General features: G+C 39.6%; 1 protein-coding gene across 1 annotated transcript in view; it reads left to right on the top strand.

Annotated features, from left to right (window-relative positions):
- Positions 1-20,075, top strand: part of DCDC1 (doublecortin domain containing 1) — a 440,548-nt gene that overhangs the window by 68,708 nt on the left and 351,765 nt on the right. Inside the window, exon 7 of the mRNA XM_055142558.1 lies at positions 16,421-16,514. Coding sequence (XP_054998533.1) covers positions 16,421-16,514 — 94 coding nt within the window. The remainder of the gene's footprint in view (positions 1-16,420; positions 16,515-20,075) is intronic.

Here is a 20,075-nt window from a genome sequence, read left to right as displayed (position 1 = left end):
TCCTGGTCTGCTTTATTTGAGAACCTTACCATTTTTTCTCATGAGTCTAGCCAACATTTTGTGTATCTTATTTTTTAAAAAAATTTAAATTTTATTTTCATAAAGTTGTGTTGGATATTAACCTTAAGTGCTTTACGCTTTATCAGTGTATTGTCTCCTTTCCTCCTCCTGGAGGAATTTATATTACCCTTGCTAGCATCCCTAACTTGGTTAAAGTTTATTTGTAATCTTTCCCTTGTATTTTACCTCACATTGTCACAGTCCCCCATGTTAATCTCGATTGCTTGTAAAACAAAACTTTCTGGTAATTCTGAACTTGTATTGATACTGCTTTATATTTGAAGTGTTGTATATTTGTACTTGCTTTTCTGTTTCCCCATAGCCTTTTTATATGTCACCATAGGGCAGTGTTCTTTGTTTAAACACAGAAAGACCATTACTGCTATGCTCCTAATATTTGGGAGTTGATTGACTGAAATACATCTGCTCCTGGGCATAATAACTTGATCATAACTACTTGACTCAGGCTTCAGTGTCTGTAGTTCCTGACACCCCAAAGGGGAGGTCCCACTGTGGGACTGAGATGGACCCGGGGCGAGTGGCAAAACTACCCAGCAGCGAAATGGACATTCTAGAAAACATAAATGCATGGTTTTCATGCAAACTGTTACAACTTTATAGAGACAGGACCCCCCTGGGGAAGGACTAGCTGAACTGGCCTGAGGACTTAGTCTGGGATTTACAGTAAAAGCTTTGCTTGCACTCAGAGCCCAGACAACCAAGTGTTTAAAGCCTTGTTTGCTCTCAGCCCAGAGAACTAAGTGTTGGAATCTTTGTCTCTTACTGTGTTTATCCAAACAACTGTTAGTATCAATAACTTATACAATTAGAGGGAAACATAAAAGCAATATAGTTGCCCCTGGGAGACAGTGTGTCTCCTTGAGTTGATCTCCCTAAAAGAATTTCCTCTGCCAAATGTTTATCTATGTAAATGACTGTCATACTGGTCGGTCCTTACCTCAGCCCCCCTTCAGATGTTCTATAAGTATTCTAGCAACTCTGCATTAAATGGGCCATTTTTCACCATCTGACTGTGGTCCCCATCCTCCGCGTCTCCCCGTCTCTCTGTGTCTCTGTTGGGGGGCCCTGGGTAGATGAGGAGGCTGGGAAGTGGCTCAGGGCTACCAAAAGCACATAGGTGTCCAGCAGCAATAGCAGCCACCCGAGGATCACTTTCTTTTTTGTGATTACACAAAGTTGTTCACAGTAATTGTTTACATTCAATATTTCAACATCAATCCCACTACGATTACACCTTCCCAGCACCATTATTTCGAATTTTCCCACCACCACCCAAGTCTGCCACATAGGCAGATGCTAAATTATTTTGTATTGCTTGTTATGAATAGTATGAGATGCTTCTGGAATTCTAAAATTTTTAAATATTTGCGGTCCAGAGACATCTTTGTGGTGTGGTGCTCTCTTACAAGATACATTTGTGATTGACTCATGACTGTTAATATGCTGAAATGGTGCCCAGAGGCAATTCATGAGCGTGACTGCCAGAAAACAGGAAGGCAAGAAGATGGGGAGGAGGTCACTCATTCCCAACTCCGAAGGCCTGCAGTTTTCAGTCACTAGTCCTGTGTACCTGGGTTTTCCAGAGGATTCATTCTCATGTGTGAGGGGCTCAGGATGAGACTGTGAAGGTCAGTCGTGAATATGGCAGCGATTGGATTATCGAGGTTTGTGGCTGCCAGAGTTCATTTGGGGCAGATGGAGGGACACACCTGCCCTCCGCTGAGGTGCTTAGCTTGGTGTGGGGTGGAGAGACATCTCTGTGGTGTGCTGCACTTTTATGAGATTCATTTGGGAGTCTATCTTGTTTATTCTTTTGAATAACCAGTTCCTGGTTTCATTGATTTTTTTGTATTGATTTCTTGGTTTCTATATTGTTGATTTCTGCTTTGGTTTTTATCACTTCTTTTCTTTTACTGGTCTTTGGATTCATTTAATGCTGATTCTCCAGACATTTAAGGTGTGCATTTAGATTGTTCATTTTAATCTTTTTCTACTTTCCTTATGGAGGCTCTGTTTTTCTGTGTTTCCCTGTAAACACTACTTTTGCTGTTTCACATAGATTTTGGTAACTTGTTTCAAGTGTATCATTAGTCTCAAGGAATCTTTTTATTTCCTTCTTGATTTCCTTTTTGATCCAGATTTTATTTAGTAGCATGTTGTTCAATCACCAGGTGTTAGAGTTTCTACACATCTTTTTTTTCAAATTTTTTTTATTAGTGAATCACCATGGGGGTACCGTTACAGACTTACAAACTTTCATGCTTGCGTTTCAGTCATACAATGATCGAGTGCCCATCCCTTCACCAGTGCCCATTTTCTACCACCAATAGTCCCTGCATCCCTCCCACTAACTCCCATCTCATCCCCCCATCCCCTCCACCCCTCCTCTGTGGCAAGGCATTCCCTGTTGCTCTCTCTCTCTCTCTCTCTCTCTCTCTCTCTCTCTCTCTCTCTCTCTCTCTCTCTCTCTCTCCTTTTGGGTGTTGTGGTTTGCAGTAGAGGTATTAAGTGGCCATCATATTCGGTCTATAGTCTGCTTTCAGCCCGCTTCTCCTATCCCGAGTGGGCCCTCCTAGTACCCTTTACTCGGTGGTCCCTTCTCTGTCTGAGCTGCCTTTTCCCCCAGCATGCGAGGCTGGGTTCTAATATGTAGAGTAATCCTCCTGGTACTTATCTCTGCTGTTATTGGGTGTTAGTCTCCCATTCTGTTACTTTACATTCCAGAAATGAGTGCAGTCTTTCTATGTCTGTCCCTCTCTTTCTGACTCATTTCACTTATCATGATACTTTCCATGTTGCTCCACCTATATGCAAATTTTATGACTTCATCTCTCCTAACAGCTGCATAGTATTCCATTGTGTAGATATACTAAAGTTTCTTTAACTAGTCATCTTCTCTCGGGCACTCGGGTTTTTTTTTCCAGATTCTGTCTATTGTAAACAGTGCTGCAATGAACATGTAAGTGAAGATGTCATTTCTACTATACTTTTTTGCATCTCTGGTATATATTCTCAGAAGTGGTATTGCTGGGTCAAATAGGAGCTCGATTTCTAATTTTTTGAGAAGCGTCCATACTATTTTCCAAAAGGGCTGAGCCATTTGGGATTTCCACCAGCAGTCTGTTCGTGGTTGACTTCTATCTTCAGTGCATCGTGTTCTGCAAGGTAGTTGATATAATTTCTGTCTTCCTGATTCTATTGAGGTATGTTTTGTGATCCAGCACATGGTCTATTTTGTAAAATGTTCCATGTGAATTGGGAAAAAAATGTATATTCTTTCTTTTGAGGATGCAAAGCTCTTTCTACACATCCTCTTTTTAATGGTTAATTTCTATCTCCATAGCATTGAGGTTTGATTGGATACTTGGTATGTTCTTTGTCATACCAAGTCCAAGTCACCCATGTTTGGTGGACTCAGGCCGCTTCCTGGATCTGGCGCAGCCCATGCCATGGGCAGATGGAGAGGAAACGAGGGCCACCAGGCTGGTTGATGATCAGTTTCTGTTTATTCCATTCTTCCCATGTGCCTGTTCCAATCCCACTAGCTCCCCTTTCTAGTCTCACATTGCCCCTCATTCGTGTCTCCTCCTATCTCTTCCGTTCACCTCTCCCCGCCTTCTCTTACAGTCAAGTCTCTCGTCTCTCTACGCGCCTGCTCCTGCATTCTTCTACATTCTTCTCCCTCTGTCCCCATTGTTAGTCTCTCTGCACTCTATCTTGCTGCCCTGCTCTCTAGTCTCTCTAGTCTCTCACCAGTGCTTCAGCATTGAGGGTAGCCAACACACCCTGTTTGGTAGCACCTCCAACGTGTCAAAAGCCCTTCATGATCAACCATCAGGATCAAGGGCAGAAATATCACCTAGGGGTATTTTTCCTCTCTTTAGTCCAATAACTTAATTAACATCTTAATTAGCATCTTAATTCTACTTTTTAATATTATTTATTTTGTATGGACACAGTAAGAGGTACATTGAGCTTGTAGGGTGGCCCTCCTGGGGACATCTCACTATAGATCCCAGACTGATGTGCTTAGGCCAAATTAATCTTTCCTACCTCAGTTATTACTTTTTGGTTTATGACAGATTTGTCCATGAATATTTTATAGTTGTCTTATGGCATTTTGGCCTGGTCCATTTCAGTGCCAGGGTAGCTCACTGCTTGCCCTGGGTCCATCCAGTCCCTCCTTGGGACCCTGCTTTTGGGGTGGTAGGAAGTAAGGGCAACTGAGGCTTAAGTTGAAAGAACAGATATCCAGGAGTGAATATCATTCGGAGTCATTAACTCCCATGTTGCAAAAGCATAGCATTAACTGTTTCCCTGTGTCTATGGAAAATGGGCATTGCTCTGAATTAACTATCAAAGGACTTAAGGAGAAGAGAAAAGCAATATTTACAAGTTAACAGAGCACAAAGAAAGAGGTTAAAATTAAACACAGGAATGGGAGCACTGTGATGGGAGTAACCCAATAAACCTAAGCTCCCTTGGCAAGGCAGGAAGGACAAATCAATGTTATTCTACAATAAATTACTTAGAAAAACTGTTCTGGTATTTACTTCTCATTTATATGATTTTAATAAAATGCCAGAATACCTACATTTAAAACTCACAAGAAATAATTGCTTTTACAAACCACAGTCATGTTCATTATTAATAAGTACAAATATCTGGATTTGACACCCATTCTCTCATCTGCTTTAATAAGAGTAAGACAGATAACAGGCCAGTTAGTTTATCTTGGGATTTATTTGAGTAACTTGATAAGATGGGTACAAGTTCAGTTCAGTCACCCAGTATCTTCATGTTAAAATAATCGTCTTAATTTTTATTACAAGTAATTGTAAAATGCTGTTCTATACGGAGAGTTATGCCAAGTGTGTTATTACATTTTAATTCTTTGAAAATTTATAGTTATTTGACAGTCTTTCAACTAGTAAAAAAAGTCTGTAAAAATAGATTTTCTTTCTCAAAATACCCTCGATAAATTGTAGTTCTCTTCTACTGAACAAGTATAATTAGTTGCCAAGGGTGAAATATTTTTATTAACTCAGTGAATTAATTTCATAATTATCCATTCATTTTCACAGTTTTTGAATCACTAAATTTCTTCTAAAAGTCTTCTCTGGGTGCTTAATTAAATGGTTTGCTCCTTGGGTTTATATAGTGAATACTGTTGTAATACTATATATTTGCTCTACAAATACTTATTGAATTAACTGAAAGAATGTTATTCATTTAGGGAACCTGAGCCCCCTTCCAATTCTTTTCCTATCAGCCTGGATAACTTTATGCAAATAACAAAGAATTCTGATTTAAATCAGATTTAAGCAAAATGTAAGCAAGCAGTTCAGAGGTTGGCAACTTTTAAGCATAGTATACTAGATTTACAGTTTTCCAGATTTTGTGCTATTTTGTTTTTTTTTTTTGGTTGTTCAAAACAAGTGAAACTTTGCATATTTTTATTTTTTTAATTTAATAGTTTATTTTTAATTAGTGAGTCAACGTGAGGGTACAGTTACATATTTATACATTTTTGTGCTCATGTTTCTCCCTTACAAAGTTTGATAACCCATCCCTTCACCAGTGCCCATTCTCTACCAAAAGTAAACCCAACATCCCTCTCCCCCCTCCCCAGTCCTGTCTCCCCCCCACCCCACACTGCCACTATAGCAGGGTATTCCCTTTTGTTCTCTCTCTCTGATTAGGTGTTGTGGTTTGCAATAAAGGTGTTGAGTGGCCATTGTGTTCAGTCTCTAGTCTATATTGGGCCCGCATCATCTTTCCCCCACATGACCTCCAATCACATTTTACTTGGTGTTCCCTTCTCTGAGTTGCCCAGAATGAGAGACCAGCCTCCAAGCCATGGAGACAACCTCCTGGTACTTATTTCTACTATTCTTGGGTGTTAGTCTTATAGTCTGTTATTCTATAGTCCACAGATGAGTGCAATCTTCCTATGTCTGTCTCTCTCTTTCTGACTCATTTCACTTAGCTTAATACTTTCCATGCTGATCCTCTTATATGCAAGCGTCATGACCTCATTCTTTCTAACAGCTGCATAGTATTCCATTGTATAGATGTACCAGAGTTTCTTCAACCAGTCATCTGTTCTAGGGCACTCGGGTTTTTTCCAGATTCTGGCTATTGTAAACAGTGCTGCGATGAACATATAAGTGCAGATATCATTTCGACTATACTTTTTGGCTTTTCTGGGATATATTCCCAGCAGTGGTATTGCTGGGTCAAATGGGAGCTCAACCTCTAGTTTTTTTTTTTTTTTTTGCTTTTTGGGGTCATACCCGGCGATGCACAGGGGTCACTCCTGGCTCATGCACTCAGGAATCACCCCTGGCGGTGCTCAGGGGACCATATGGGATGCTGGGATTCGAACCCGGGTCGGCCGCGTGCAAGGCAAACGCCCTACCCGCTGTGCTATCACTCCAGCCCCTCAACCTCTAGTTTTTTGAGAATCATCCATATTGTTTTCCAAAAGGGCTGAACTAGCCGACATTCCCACCAGCAGTGTAGAAGGGTCCCTTTCTCCCCACAACCTCTCCAACAGCGGTTGCTTTTGTTCTTTTGGATGTGTGCTAGCCTCTGTGGTGTGAGGTGGTATCTCATGGTTGTTTTGATCTGCATCTCTCTGATGATTAGTGATGTAGAGCACTTTTTCATGTGCCTTTTGGCCATTCGTATCTCTTCCTTGGTAAAGTTTCTGTTCATTTCTTCGCCCCATTTTTTGATGGGGTTGGATGTTTTCTTCTTGTAGAGTTCAACCAGTGCTTTATATACCCTTGATATCAACCCCTTATCTGATGGGTATTGTGTAAATATCCTTTCCCATTCTGTAGATAGTCTTTGTATTCTGGTCGCTGTATCTTTTGCGGTGCAGAAGCTTTTTAGTTTAATGTAGTCCCATTTGTTGATCTCTGTTTTTACTAGATTGCTTAGTTCCGTGTCATCTTTGAAGATACCTTTATCTTCAATATCCTGGAGGGTTTTGCCTACCTTGTCTTCAATGTACCTTATGGTTTGTGGTCTGATGTTGAGGTCTTTAATCCATTTTGATCTGACTTTTGTGCATGGTGTCAGATCGAGTTCTAAGCCCATTTTTTTGCATGTGGTTGTCCAGTTGTGCCAGCACCATTTGTTAAAGAGACTTTCCTTGCTCCACTTCACATCTCTTGCACCTTTATCAAAGATTAGATGATCATACATTTGAGGTTGTGTGTGGGGATATTCCACCCTGTTCCATTGGTCTACAGTTCTGCTTTTGTTCCAGTACCATGCTGTTTTAATTGTTACCGCTTTGTAGTAGAGTTTAAGGTTGGGGAGGGTGATGCCTCCCATCATCTTTTTCCCAAGAATTGTTTTAGCTATCCGTGGGCGTTTATTGTTCCATATAAATTTCAGGATTGCTTGCTCCGTTTCTTTGAAGAATGCCATGGGTATCCCTATAGGGATCGCGTTAAATCTATATAATGCTTTGGGGAGTATTGCCATTTTGACAATGTTTATTCTCCCTATCCATGAGCAGGGGATATTTTTCCATTTCTTCATGTCCTCTTTTATTTCATGAAGTAGCGTTTTATAGTTTTCTTTGTAGAGGTCCTTTACTTCTTTAATTAAGCTGATTCCCAGGTATTTGATTTTCTGGGGCACAATTGTGAACGGGATTGCTTTTTTCATGTCCCTTTCCTCTGTCTCATTGTTTGCATATAGGAAGGCCATGGATTTCTGGGTATTGATTTTATAGCCTGCGACTTTACTGTATAGGTCAATTGTTTCTAAGAGTTTCTTACTAGAGCTTTTAGGTTTCTCTAGGTATAGTATCATATCGTCTGCGAATAGTGAGAGCTTGATTTCTTCCTTTCCAATCTGAATCCCCTTAATATCTTTTTCTTGCCTGATGGCTATTGCTAATACTTCCAGTACTATATTAAAGAGAAGTGGTGAGAGTGGACATCCTTGTCTTGTCCCCGATCTTAGAGGAAAAGCCCTTAGTTTTTCTCCATTGATGATAATGCTTGCCATAGGTTCATGGTAGATGGCTTTGACTATCTTGAGAAAAGTTCCTCCAAAACCGATTTTGGTGAGAGTTTTTATCATGAATGGGTGTTGGATCTTGTCAAATGCTTTTTCTGCATCTATGTATATGATCATATGGTTTTTATCTTTACTTTTGTTGATGTGATGGATTATGTTGATTGATTTCCGAATGTTAAACCATCCTTGCATCCCTGGGATGAATCCCACTTGGTCATGGTGTATGATCTTTTTGATGAGTTGTTGGATTCTATTTGCTAGTATTTTGTTGAGAATCTTCGCATCGGTGTTCATCAAGGATATTGGTCTATAGTTTTCTTTGTTAGTGGTGTCTTTGTTTGCTTTTGGTATTAGGGAGATATGTGCCTCCTAGAAACTGTTCGGAAGGGTTCCTGTCTTTTCGATTTCCTGGAAAAGCTTGAGGAGAACTGGCAACAAGTCTTCTTTGAATGTTTGGAAGAATTCACCAGTAAATCCGTCTGGACCTGGGCTTTTGTTTTTGGGGAGACTTTTGATTACAGTTTCGATTTCCTTGATATTTATGGGCCTATTCAGGTACTTCACGTCTTCTTGGCTCAGTCTTGGGAGATTGTAGGAGTCAAGGAATTCATCCATTTCTTTTAGGTTCTCTTGTTTCGTGGCATACAGACTTTCAAAGTAGTCTCTGATGATCCTGTGAATCTCCTTGGTTTCTGTTGTGATGTCCCCCTTTTCATTTCTCATTCGGTTTATTAGGGTTTTCTCTCTTTCTTTCTTTGTGAGTCTTGCTAGCGGTTTATCAATCTTATTTATTTTCTCGAAGAACAAGCTCTTTGTTTCATTGATCTTATGGATTGTTTTTCGGGTTTCCATATCATTAATTTCTGCTCTAAGTTTTATTATTTCTTTCCTTCGATCTGGTTTGGGTTCCTTTTGCTGGTCCTCTTCTAAGATCTTGAGCTTCGAAGTCAAGCTATCTATATAGGCCCTTTCTTCCTTTCTGAGGAAGGCTTGCAGAGCTATAAATTGTCCCCTTAACACAGCTTTAGCTGCGTCCCATAGGTTTTGGTAGCTTGTGTCTTCATTCTCATTTGTTTCTAGGTATCTCTTGATTTCTTCCTTGATTTTCTCCGTGACCCACTCATTGTTCAATAGTGAGTTGTTTAATTTCCAAGTGTTTGATTTGGTTCTCTGAGTCTGTGTGTGATTAACTTCCATCTTCAGTGCATCATGGTCTGAAAAGATAGTTGATACAATTTCTATCTTCCCAATTCTATTAAGGTATAATTTGTGGCCCAGAACATGGTCTATTTTGGAAAACGTTCCGTGCACGCTGGAAAAGAATGTGTATTCTTTCTTTTTGGGGTGTATAGCCCTGTATAGGTCTACTAGCCCTGTCTCCTCCATTTCTTCCTTCAGGGCCATTGTTTCCTTGCTGAGTGTTGTTCTTGTCGATCTATCCAGAGGTGATAAGGCAGTGTTGAAATCTCCAACTACTATCGTGGTGCTAGTTATGTCCTCCTTAAATTCTGTTAGGAGTTCTTTTAAGTATTTAGCTGGTCGTTCATTAGGTGTGTATACATTTAGGAGTGTGATTTCTTCCTGTTGTACATATCCCTTGATGAATATAAAATGACCTTTGCTGTCCCTTCTGATCTTTTTCAGCCTGAAATCAATGCTATCCGATACTAGTATGGCCACCCCCGCTTTTTTTTTTTGAGGGGGCTGTTTGCTTGCAGGATTGTTTTCCATCCTTTGATTTTTAGTCTGTGTTTGTTCCGGCTATTCAGATGTGTTTCTTGTAGGCAGCAGAAAGTTGGGTTTAGTTTCCGAATCCATTTTGCCACTCTGTGCCTCTTGATTGGTGCATTTAGCCCGTTAACATTAAGAGAAATTATTGTCTTTGGATTTTGTGCCATTTTTCTGTAGGGTTTGTTGTTCTTATAGGTCTTTTTCCTTATCTTATAGTAGCCCTTTGAGTCCTTCTTTTAAATTTGGTCTTGAGTCTATGAAGTTCCTGAGCTGTTGCTTGTCCATGAAATAATGTATTGTTCCTTCAAGTTTAACTGAGAGTTTAGCCGGGTAGAGTATTCTTGGTGAGGCATTCATTTCATGAAGTTTTTTCACTATATCCCCCCATTGTCTTCGGGCTTGGAGGGTTTCTTCTGATAGGTCTGCTGTGAATCTAAGGGGTGCGCCTTTGTATATGATCTCCTTTTTTGATCTTGCTACTTGCAGTATTGTGTCTCTGTCCACGGCATCCATCATTCTGACTATGATATGCCTTGGGGATTTTCTATTTGGGTCCCTTTTAGCTGGCACCCTTCGGACTCCTTGTATCTGGATGCCCGCATTCTCTAGCTCTGGGAATTTTTTAGCAATGATGTCTTTAATGGTGTTTTTTTCATTGGGATTGGTTCCGTGTGGTTCCGGCACTCCCATAATTCTTATGTTGTTTCTCCTGAGGTCGTCCCCTAGGACTCTAACTCGCTCTAGAGCCATTTTGAGTTTGTGCTATTTTGTATGTTGATAATGGCAACCAAGTAACTTTGTATAATAACCAAGTACAATAAATGGTATAATAACTTTATATAGAGAACAAAAATATCTTCAACTTCTTTGACTAAAAAACCCTTTCCAGAGAATATTATTCTCAGATCTTGTTGACCAGAACTAGATTATGTGTCTACTCCCAAAGTTTTCACTGACATAAATGACCCCATAATTTGGTCAATCAAAATAACAGAAATATTCCTTGAGTCAAAAGGGAAGGGAGAACCCCTCAATTAAGTCAGAATAGCAAGCATGAGATAGGGAATAGTGATCAAGAATATTTCTATAAATGTGAAGAGACTATATTTTTAATTTTTCAAGCAACTCAGTTCAAGACAGTGTTCTTATACTAAAGTTATATATATATATACACACACAAATATATATGTATATATACATATATATGTAGCACTGTAGCACTGTCATTTTGTTGTTCATTGATTTGCTCGAGCGGGCACTAGTAACGTCTCCATTGTGAGACTTGTTGTTACTGTTTTTGGCATATCGAATACGCCATTGGTAGCTTGCCATGCTCTGCCGTGTGGGCAGCATACTCTTGGTAGCTTGCCAGGCTCTCTGAGAGGGATGGAGGAATCGAACCAAACTTTATAGAACTATATAAAATTTAAAATCACTTTACAGTTAGACCTTTTTAAATATACTTTTATTTGGTTGTGGGTTTTTTTTCCCTTTTTGGGCCAGATCAAGCAAGGCCCTGGTTCTGAGCTCAGGGATCAGCCTCGCAGGGCTTGGAGGGGGGAGGGTAGCCACGGTGCTAGGGACAGAAACAGGGCCAGCCACATGGAAGGCAAGTGCTCTGCCTGCTCTACTATCTCTCAAGCTCCTTAAATGTACTTTTGAAACAACCCCCCCCAAAATTTGACCCCCCCAATTATTCCAATTCTCTTGACCAGACACAGCCCTCAAGCCATAAGGGCAAATCTAACCCACACCTGACCCTAGTGGAAGCTAGAAGATGAAATGGCATCTGAAGGTGTGCTGGCTTTGCTCAAAACCTCTCACTTAACCCAAAGTACGCTGGGTTTGGTTTAGTTTTCTTAGCCACACCCAGCAATGCTGAGAGGTTACTGTGCACTCAGGAATTACTTGATAGTGCTCAGGGGACCAAATGGGATGGTGTCAGCCATGTGGAAGGTAAGCACCATACATGCTGTGCTTTCACTAGGCTCCAATGTAGGGCTGAGTCATTTCAATATAGTGTGACCCTAAGGCAAACTACACCTCAGAACTTTACACAAACAATGCCAGCCCACTTGTGACCACCACCACCACCACCACCACCACCAAAAAAGAAACAAAATCTATGTCTATAAGTATCCTCATAGCCTGGCACAGACACTATGAGGTCACCAGCATTTATTTAATGAACTATTATTAGATAATGTTTGTATATATATATATATGTATATATATACATGTATATATAATGTTGGTTTTAAAAAAAGTTTACACCAGTTCATTTGTAGTATAACTAAAATATGATTTAAAATAAGCATGTTCCAAAAATAAAATAAAATAATTGAGTTTTTTAAATAATAAAGAGGGAGAAAGTGTGCACCTAGGCAAGAGTAAAATAGGAAATTGTCATAACTTTATACCTTAAGGGTACGTGATGATTGGCTCTGTGAAATATCCCAGCCTCTGCACCTAATGTACCCATTAAGTTTTTGTGTGTCTACTCACTCTGCTTAATGTCTCTTTCAGCTTAAAAAAATGGCTCAAGTACTGGGAAGCAAGGGTGAGGGAGCAATATTGTATTGAATAAATGGCCAGCCTGTGAGCTCACTTCAGGCTACTCCAGCGACCGTAAAACTTAAAATAAATAAGTAAGCATGTTTATGACTAGGTTTATCAGCTTTATGTAATAGCGTAAAATTCATGATGAAATTAGTTTAAACTAGATCACTTGTTAACTGTGATGTCACTGTCATCCCGTTGCTCATTGATTTGTTCGAGCGGGCACCAGTAACGTCTCTCATTGTGAGACTTATTGTTACTGTTTTTGTTATATCGAATATGCCACGGATAGCTTACCAGGCTCTGCCGTGCGGGCGCGATACTCTCGGTAGCTTGCCGGGCTTCCCAAGAGGGGCGGAGGAATCGAACACGGGTCAGCCGCATGGCGAATGCCTACCACTGTGCTATAGCTCCAGCCCTGTTAAGGGCAGCTCACCACACAGTATTAACTGTGATACATTCATTAATTCATAATATTTTTATAACTATTACTGATATGTGCCAAGTACTTGAATATAGTAATGAAAAATCAATCCTTGTTTTTCAGTCCTTTTTCTCATAAAACTTCTTGTCCCATGATAGGAAAAGACATTCCTAAAAGAGTCACTGTATTTATTATTGAGGAATAACTATTGTGGAATAGGTTTCTTAAGAAATCCTTTGAGAAGTGATGAGAATTTCTTTGTGTGCAGATGGAAATATATTGAAAATGATAACCTTTTTAAGAACATGTGAAACAACTTCATGTTAAAATGAGCAGAATGAATTCCAGCAATTGAAAGGTCTGCATGTCATGGGGGAGCAGTGTTGTAATGAAAGATTGCATGTTTTTACCCACCTCCTCCCGTGTACAGAAGTCATATGAGAGAGAATAATTAGGAGTGAAATAGAAGGTCTAATACCAGCAGTCCTGAAAGGAGAAAGGGCTAACTCCTTTCTCTGTGCTCACATGTCACTCAAGTACTATATGATGCTGGGGTTTCAACCTGGGTTAGTTGTGTGTCAAACAAGTGCCTTACCTTCTGTACTATCTCTTTGGCCCCAGATTTGTATTTTTAATAGAACACATTGGTGCCCAATGAATAATAAGTTTGGAGAGCCAAGGAGACTCAGTGAGACTGTTAGCTAACAATTGTTGGAGTCCTGATGAGTAATAGTAATAGTTTGAGATACACTAAGATAATAGGAATAGAAAAAGTGGTTGGACTTCTAACATTAAAAAAAAATAAGATCAATAGACACTTATAATCATTTGACTTCATGGAGCTACGGACAGTACGGTATAAAGAGTGTTAAAGATGATTTTTAGTTTTTTGTTCTTATATCTGGATAGATAGATGTACACTCAGACACTGAATATGGAAATAAAAATAGACTTGAAGGGGAAGGAGCTCATTTATAAAGGAGAAAAATATGGATGATAATCTAGTAGACTGGAAAAAGGCATACTTTTTCTGTAAGTAGAAAACACTTTACTTTTGAGTACCTTAGGATCTATTGCATTTATTAATTTTTGCTATGGTGTGAAAGAATTCATAATATCTAGTACTAATAGTGAATAATATTTAAATGAGTAGTTGCCTTAGAATAGCACTGTAGCACTGTAGCCCCATTGTTCATCGATTTGCTCAATCAGGCACCAGTAACGTCTCCTTTGTGGGACATGTTGTTATTGTTTTTGCCATAAGGAATACGCCATGGGTAGCTTGTCAGGCTCTGCCGTGCGAGCAGGATACTCTTGGTAGCTTGCCGGGCTCTCCGAGAGATACAGAGGAATCGAACCTGGTTCATCCGCGTGCAAGGCAAATGCCCTACCCGCTGTGCTATTGCTCCAGTCCTGCCTTAGATCAAATCTGAACTTTATATAATATGAATATATCACAACATATTCTTAGCTTCTTTCTTCTTTATTTTTTAACCAGCCAGTGTGCTTTATTGTTATCACATGGCCTTGACTCTATTACTGGCACCGCAGAGAAAGCTGTTCCTGCTGCCATTGCTTCTTGGTCCTCATGGTGTTGAGTCAGGCCTGAATCTTCTTGAGCTGCAAATCTAGGGGCATGTATTTCTTGCTACAGTAAGTGTGTGAGAAAGAAGCTCACCCTTGTTATACAGGATACTTTAAACAGAGTATAGAGAAAAGTAGAGATCAGATTTAGAATTTCAGGGAATTTACACTTGAGATTTTATGCTTAAAAGTGTTAAGGTCAGTCTTTGAGGATGATGGACTTTGTTGAGTCTGATGGCTGGCTGACTTGGCTGGCTTGGCTTGAGGGGATGTTGAGCAAACACAGAGGTTGTCACTAGGTAACCATACTACCTGTAAGGTAGACACAGCTATGCCAGAGTCTGACTCCCAGAACTATAAATAATTAGACTGAACTAAAAAGAGTTTGTTTAACAAGCCTCTTGCTATCAAGAAGAGTGTTTTTTCAAGCATGCTTGCTTTACATTTTAGAATCAGAATGGTTTCTCTACAACTGAAGCTGTAAAAAAAGTTGACAAAACGTGAACTTGTAAAAGTAATATTTTAATATGCTTAACAGGTATAGATCAGTGGAAATTTAGTTTAATTAACCTTAATATTATAGTAAGATGGCAGTATTAAATATTTTTCAATTATGAATTACTACAAAGTAGAAGCCTCATTTCAGGATATTTGAGGAAAATTGATTCTAATTCACATAACTGAAAATTTACTCTGAAAAAAAATTACTGAAAATTGGCATTGGTTAAATACTCTAAGGCTCTTTCATCCTTAAATAGGAGAAAATGACAGTGTTGCTGATGCATGATAAATTTCCTGTATCTGATTTTATAGTGTAACTTTTAAAATTAATTTAACTCTTAAAACTTGGCTTGTAAAAGTACTTTATTGAAGTTCTAATGTGGAAAAATGAGGTATACTTTAGTTAGAAATCATGTAATTTTAACTGATTCTTTATTATTTTTTTCCTTTCACATTTTTCCTTTCACATTTCCACCACACCTGCTGGTGCTCAGGATTTACTCCTGCCTCAGAACTCAGGAATCACTCTTGGTGGGCTTAGGGGCCCATATGAATGCAGAGGATTGAACCGGGGTTGTCTGTATGCAAGGCAAACACCTACCTTCAGTACTATCATTGTGTCCCTCCGCTTAAATAATTTTATTAGCATCAAAAGCAGAAGTATTCAAAGCAATCTAATAAAATCTACCTTGAGCTATTTCATACTCCCGAACTCTCTGTTGGGGAACAACACTATAGCTCCTTGCCTTGTGAGTAGACTTTTTCAATTGATGCATACTTAAATCTTTCTTGTTACTGAAAAGGTGATTATTATAAAATCTGTATCAACAACAGGTCAAAAATATTAGAATGTTAAAATTTTAATATGTTAGAAACCATTACAAGTAACATTCTTGACACTCAAGCTTGTTGAAAACTTTAAACCATTATTTATTAACTTCCATTTTTATATATTCAAACAACATAAGCTTTCAAGGTGAAATGTGAGTGGACAAGACTTATAATTTATTTTCAGACATGTGGAAAGAGTTAAAAAACCTGAAATGTAATTTAAAAGGTAACACCCTTTTATTGGAAAAATGAAGAAAATATTTAATATTTTCTTTGTATTATATATTATGTTTTATAATATATTATATAATTTAAATTTTATAATATAGTATAGAAAGCACAATATTATAAAAAGTAATATTATAAAAAGCACTCAAATGTCAACTTTTTATTAAATAATGGATAATACTTTTTAAAATATAATTTATATCTCCTTTCCTCTTTAAAATTAATATTTACTATTTTGTGTGTATGTGTTTAAATTACAAGTACAATCCAACAACTTTATCCTTTTGTTTCATAAATTTGAAACATTTTATAAATCATCAAATTTTATTTTATAACACAATTGTTAATAGCCATGTAATATAGAAAGACATTAAGCTGTGTATTCAATTTGCCCAGAGCTTATTGCAATGAATTACTTATAGTCATTTTTTTGTATAGATTTTAGATATTTGCACAATGAGAATGAATCTAAATACACCAGCCAAATATCTTTATGATTTGTATGGCAGAAAAGTTAAAGATATTTCAAAAGGTAAGTGATGAATATTTTATAAATCTTTGATAGTTAATTTTGTGGGGAGGGGTAGTGTTTTAGCCACATCTGGCCATTGTCAGAGCTTATCCTGGCTCTGCAACATAAGAATTGCTCTTGGCAGTTTTTAGGGGACCATATGTGGTACCAGCAATAAAATCTGGATCACTAGCATAAAAGCCAAGTACCTTAACCTTTTTACTAACTCTCCAGCCTATCATCATCATCTTCTTCATCATCATCATCATCATCATCATCATCATCATCATCATCATCATCATCCCGTTGATAGTCGATTTTCTTGAGCAATCTCAGTAACGTCTCCATTCATCCTAGCCCTGAGATTTTTAGAAGCCTCTCTTTACTCGTCCTTTCCAACGGTGCAGCATTGGAGGCTCTTTTAGGGTCAGGGGAATGAGACCCGTCATTGTTACTGGTTTTGGCATATGAATACGACACAGGGAACTTGTCAGGCTCTCCCATGAAGGCAGGAAACTCTTGGTAGCTTGCCAGGTTCTCCGAGAGGGAGAACTAGGCTATAAGAAGCAAAGTGGCTGTGCACTTCAGGAGCTTGGTTTTACAGTCTCTGGATATTGGCTATTGGTGGGATTACAGGGCACCAGGGGCAGTTTGTGAGTGTGACTGCCTACCTACTGGAAAATCAGGGATCTGGGTGGAAGAGGCCCAGTTCTGATCCAAGCAGGCTTGGAGATCTCAAACCCAGGTGCCACACACCTGGGTTCCTCACACCTGGGTTCCTCTGCCAGTTCCTTCATTCGTGAGGCTCGTCCTAATGTGTGGAGAGGGGCCTTGAGCATGGCTGTGGCTGGGTTCCGGAGGTCTTCGTCTGCCGGGGCTCTGCTCGGGGTGGGGAGAGAAACTCAACCCACCCCCTCTGAGGGGCCCCAGTGAAGACAGCCAGGCATGGGTGCAAGAGACTGCAGATGTTTTCATTAAAATGTGCAAAAAATCTATCAATTTTTAAGTCCTTTGCCCTAAAGACTCCAACATGAAATCTTTCTACAACCAGGTATTACCATTAAAACAAACTGAAATCATGTCTTTTTGGGGGAAATGGGTGGTTCTTGAGGTGGTTATGCTCCATGAAATAAGAAAGTAAAAGACAATAACCAGATGGTTTTCTTCATACATAAAATATAATATAAATAAAAACAACAGAACTCCTAAAATCAACAAATCAATACTAAGTGAAGGGAAAAGTGAGGGAAGGGTGGAAAGAATGAGTATGGGAGTCTTTTTTTATGGCAAGACTGGAAATTTGGTGGTAAGTGTGGAGAGTGGCGTACACATATAAAGATATCAAACTCCACAATATTGTACATCAATGACAGATAAATAATGGGTCAGAAATAATTCAACCCTAAAAATAACTTTAAAAAGTAAGGACAAATTTGCAGGCTGTGAACTCCGTAAAGGAGAGAATGTTTCCTTTCTCTTAACCCTCCAACTGTATCAATTTAAAAAAATATATGGTCCCTCCATCATCTAGGCTGGGCCACACAATCCTGTTTCTTCAAATTAATACCAATATGTACGTCATCAAGAGAAAATATTTTTTTTCACAGAACAAGGAAAAAAACCTTAATTACTAAAATTGTTTAAAATTACAAATTTTTATTACAAAGAATGATTGGGATGCATTTGTAACAGAAATGTCCAAAATGTCCATGAAATATGAAAACCCTTTTCTTTCCCAATGACAACCATCTGATCTTCTTGACCACTAAGTCTGAGAGTAAGAGTAAAGGCTGGGCAAACCCCCCACAGCAGAGACTTGCCTAAGTATGGGGGGTGGGGCAGAGCATGACCTGAACCCATCATGATCACGATCATGAAATCCCGTTAATCATCGATTTCTCGAGCGGACTCAGTAACCTCTCCATTCGTCCTTTCTCTGAGATCTTAGAAGTCTCTCTCGACTCGGACCTCCCAATGATGTCACACTGGGTGCTCTTTCAGGATCAGGGGAATGAGATCCAGCTTGTTACTGGATTTAGCATATGAATACACCAAGGAAAGTTTGCAAGGCTGTCGCATGTGGGCAGGAAACTCTCAGAAGATTGCCAGTTTCTCCCAGAGGGAGAAGTAGGCTAAAGATATCGCTTCTGGGAGCTTGCTTTTAAGTCTCTGGATGTTGGCTGTTGATGGGATTACACACACCTGGGTTCCTCTGCCGGTACCTTCATGGGTGAGGCTCGTCCGAACGTGTGGAGAGGGACCTCGAGCATGGCTGCAGCTAGGTTCTGGTGGTCTTTGGACCCGGGAGCTCTGCTCAGGATGGCGAGAGAAGATGGAGCCCATCCCCTCCGAGGGGTCCTAGGGAAGACAGCCAGGCGTGCGGGCAAGAAACTCCCGAACCCATACGTACTTAGAAATAACGATGGCAGTGTCCCTGTTGACGCTGAAACAGAGGAGAAAGACCAGTTCATCAGGAGATGCTCCAGAATCTTAAGCTCACAAGTCCCGAGGAAGAGGAAAAGATTCTGGTAAGCCAGTTTCATGACGAACTTTCTAGAAGTCGGAGTCAGGAGCAGGGCAGCTTTGAGCAGATGGAGTCATCTTAAAGGACCAGTAAAGCATGGACTACAGTGCCTAAAAAAGTGCCAAAACTAGCCTGGTGCAGGCAGAGGCGGATACCTCTTCCACGTTTCTATCCTTGGGTGTTTACTTCCAACCTCTCTGCTACACTCTCTCCCTCCTCGAACTCTCTTTCACTTCAAAGAAACTTTCCTTGTGTTTGTGCCTCCTTTTGCTTATCCTGGCCCCTTTTTGCTTGCCCTAGTTCATTCTTGTCCATCATGAGCTGAAATAACTATGCTGCATTTGAAATGTTTCTGTTTCGAAGGACAGAAGAGGACAAGTGGAGTGTTTCATATTTCTAACTTTGAAAGTCCCAGGGCCTCAGCCCCAACCCCTCCTGGTCTGCTTTCCAGTTTCCCCCCAGCAACTTAGTAACACTATGAAAACATTAAGAAAAATTTTAAAAAACACACAATTTCTATGACTGATTTACCAAATCAGTAATTCAGTAAATCAGTTTCGACTTCACCGTTCTTCCTGCACTAACATACGCCTCAGAGACCTGAGCCCTATGAAAACAGGACGAGAACGCTATTTGGGTATCCCAAAGAGGAATCAAAAGAGTTATGCTTGGATTATCACGTTTCACTCAAGTGAGAGAAAGAATCCAGAGTTCTGACCTACATTGACGATCAAGAATCAGGGACGCTGTCTCGTTTGCCAAGGTGTCAAAAATCAGATGGGCTGGACACGTAATGCGATTTAAAGATGATCGCTGGACTAGAGCTGTTACTGACTGGATTTCACGGGACATCAAAAGACCTCGTGGCTGCTCACCTACGAGATGGTCAGACTTCTTTGTCAAAACCCTGAACAAACTGTTTGAGGCTCTTCGTGTTCCTGGAGCAAGCAGATACCATTGGGCTACACTAGTACACAACAGGGACAAATGGAGACATTACTGGCGCCCACTCAATCAAATCAAAGATCAACGGGATGACAAATGATACAAGTGATTTA

The sequence above is a fragment of the Sorex araneus genome, chromosome 6 (assembly GCF_027595985.1).
Source record: "Sorex araneus isolate mSorAra2 chromosome 6, mSorAra2.pri, whole genome shotgun sequence".
Classification (NCBI taxonomy): domain Eukaryota; kingdom Metazoa; phylum Chordata; class Mammalia; order Eulipotyphla; family Soricidae; genus Sorex; species Sorex araneus.
Note: the sequence above shows the minus strand (reverse complement) of the source record. Positions and strands in the feature narration are given on the sequence as shown.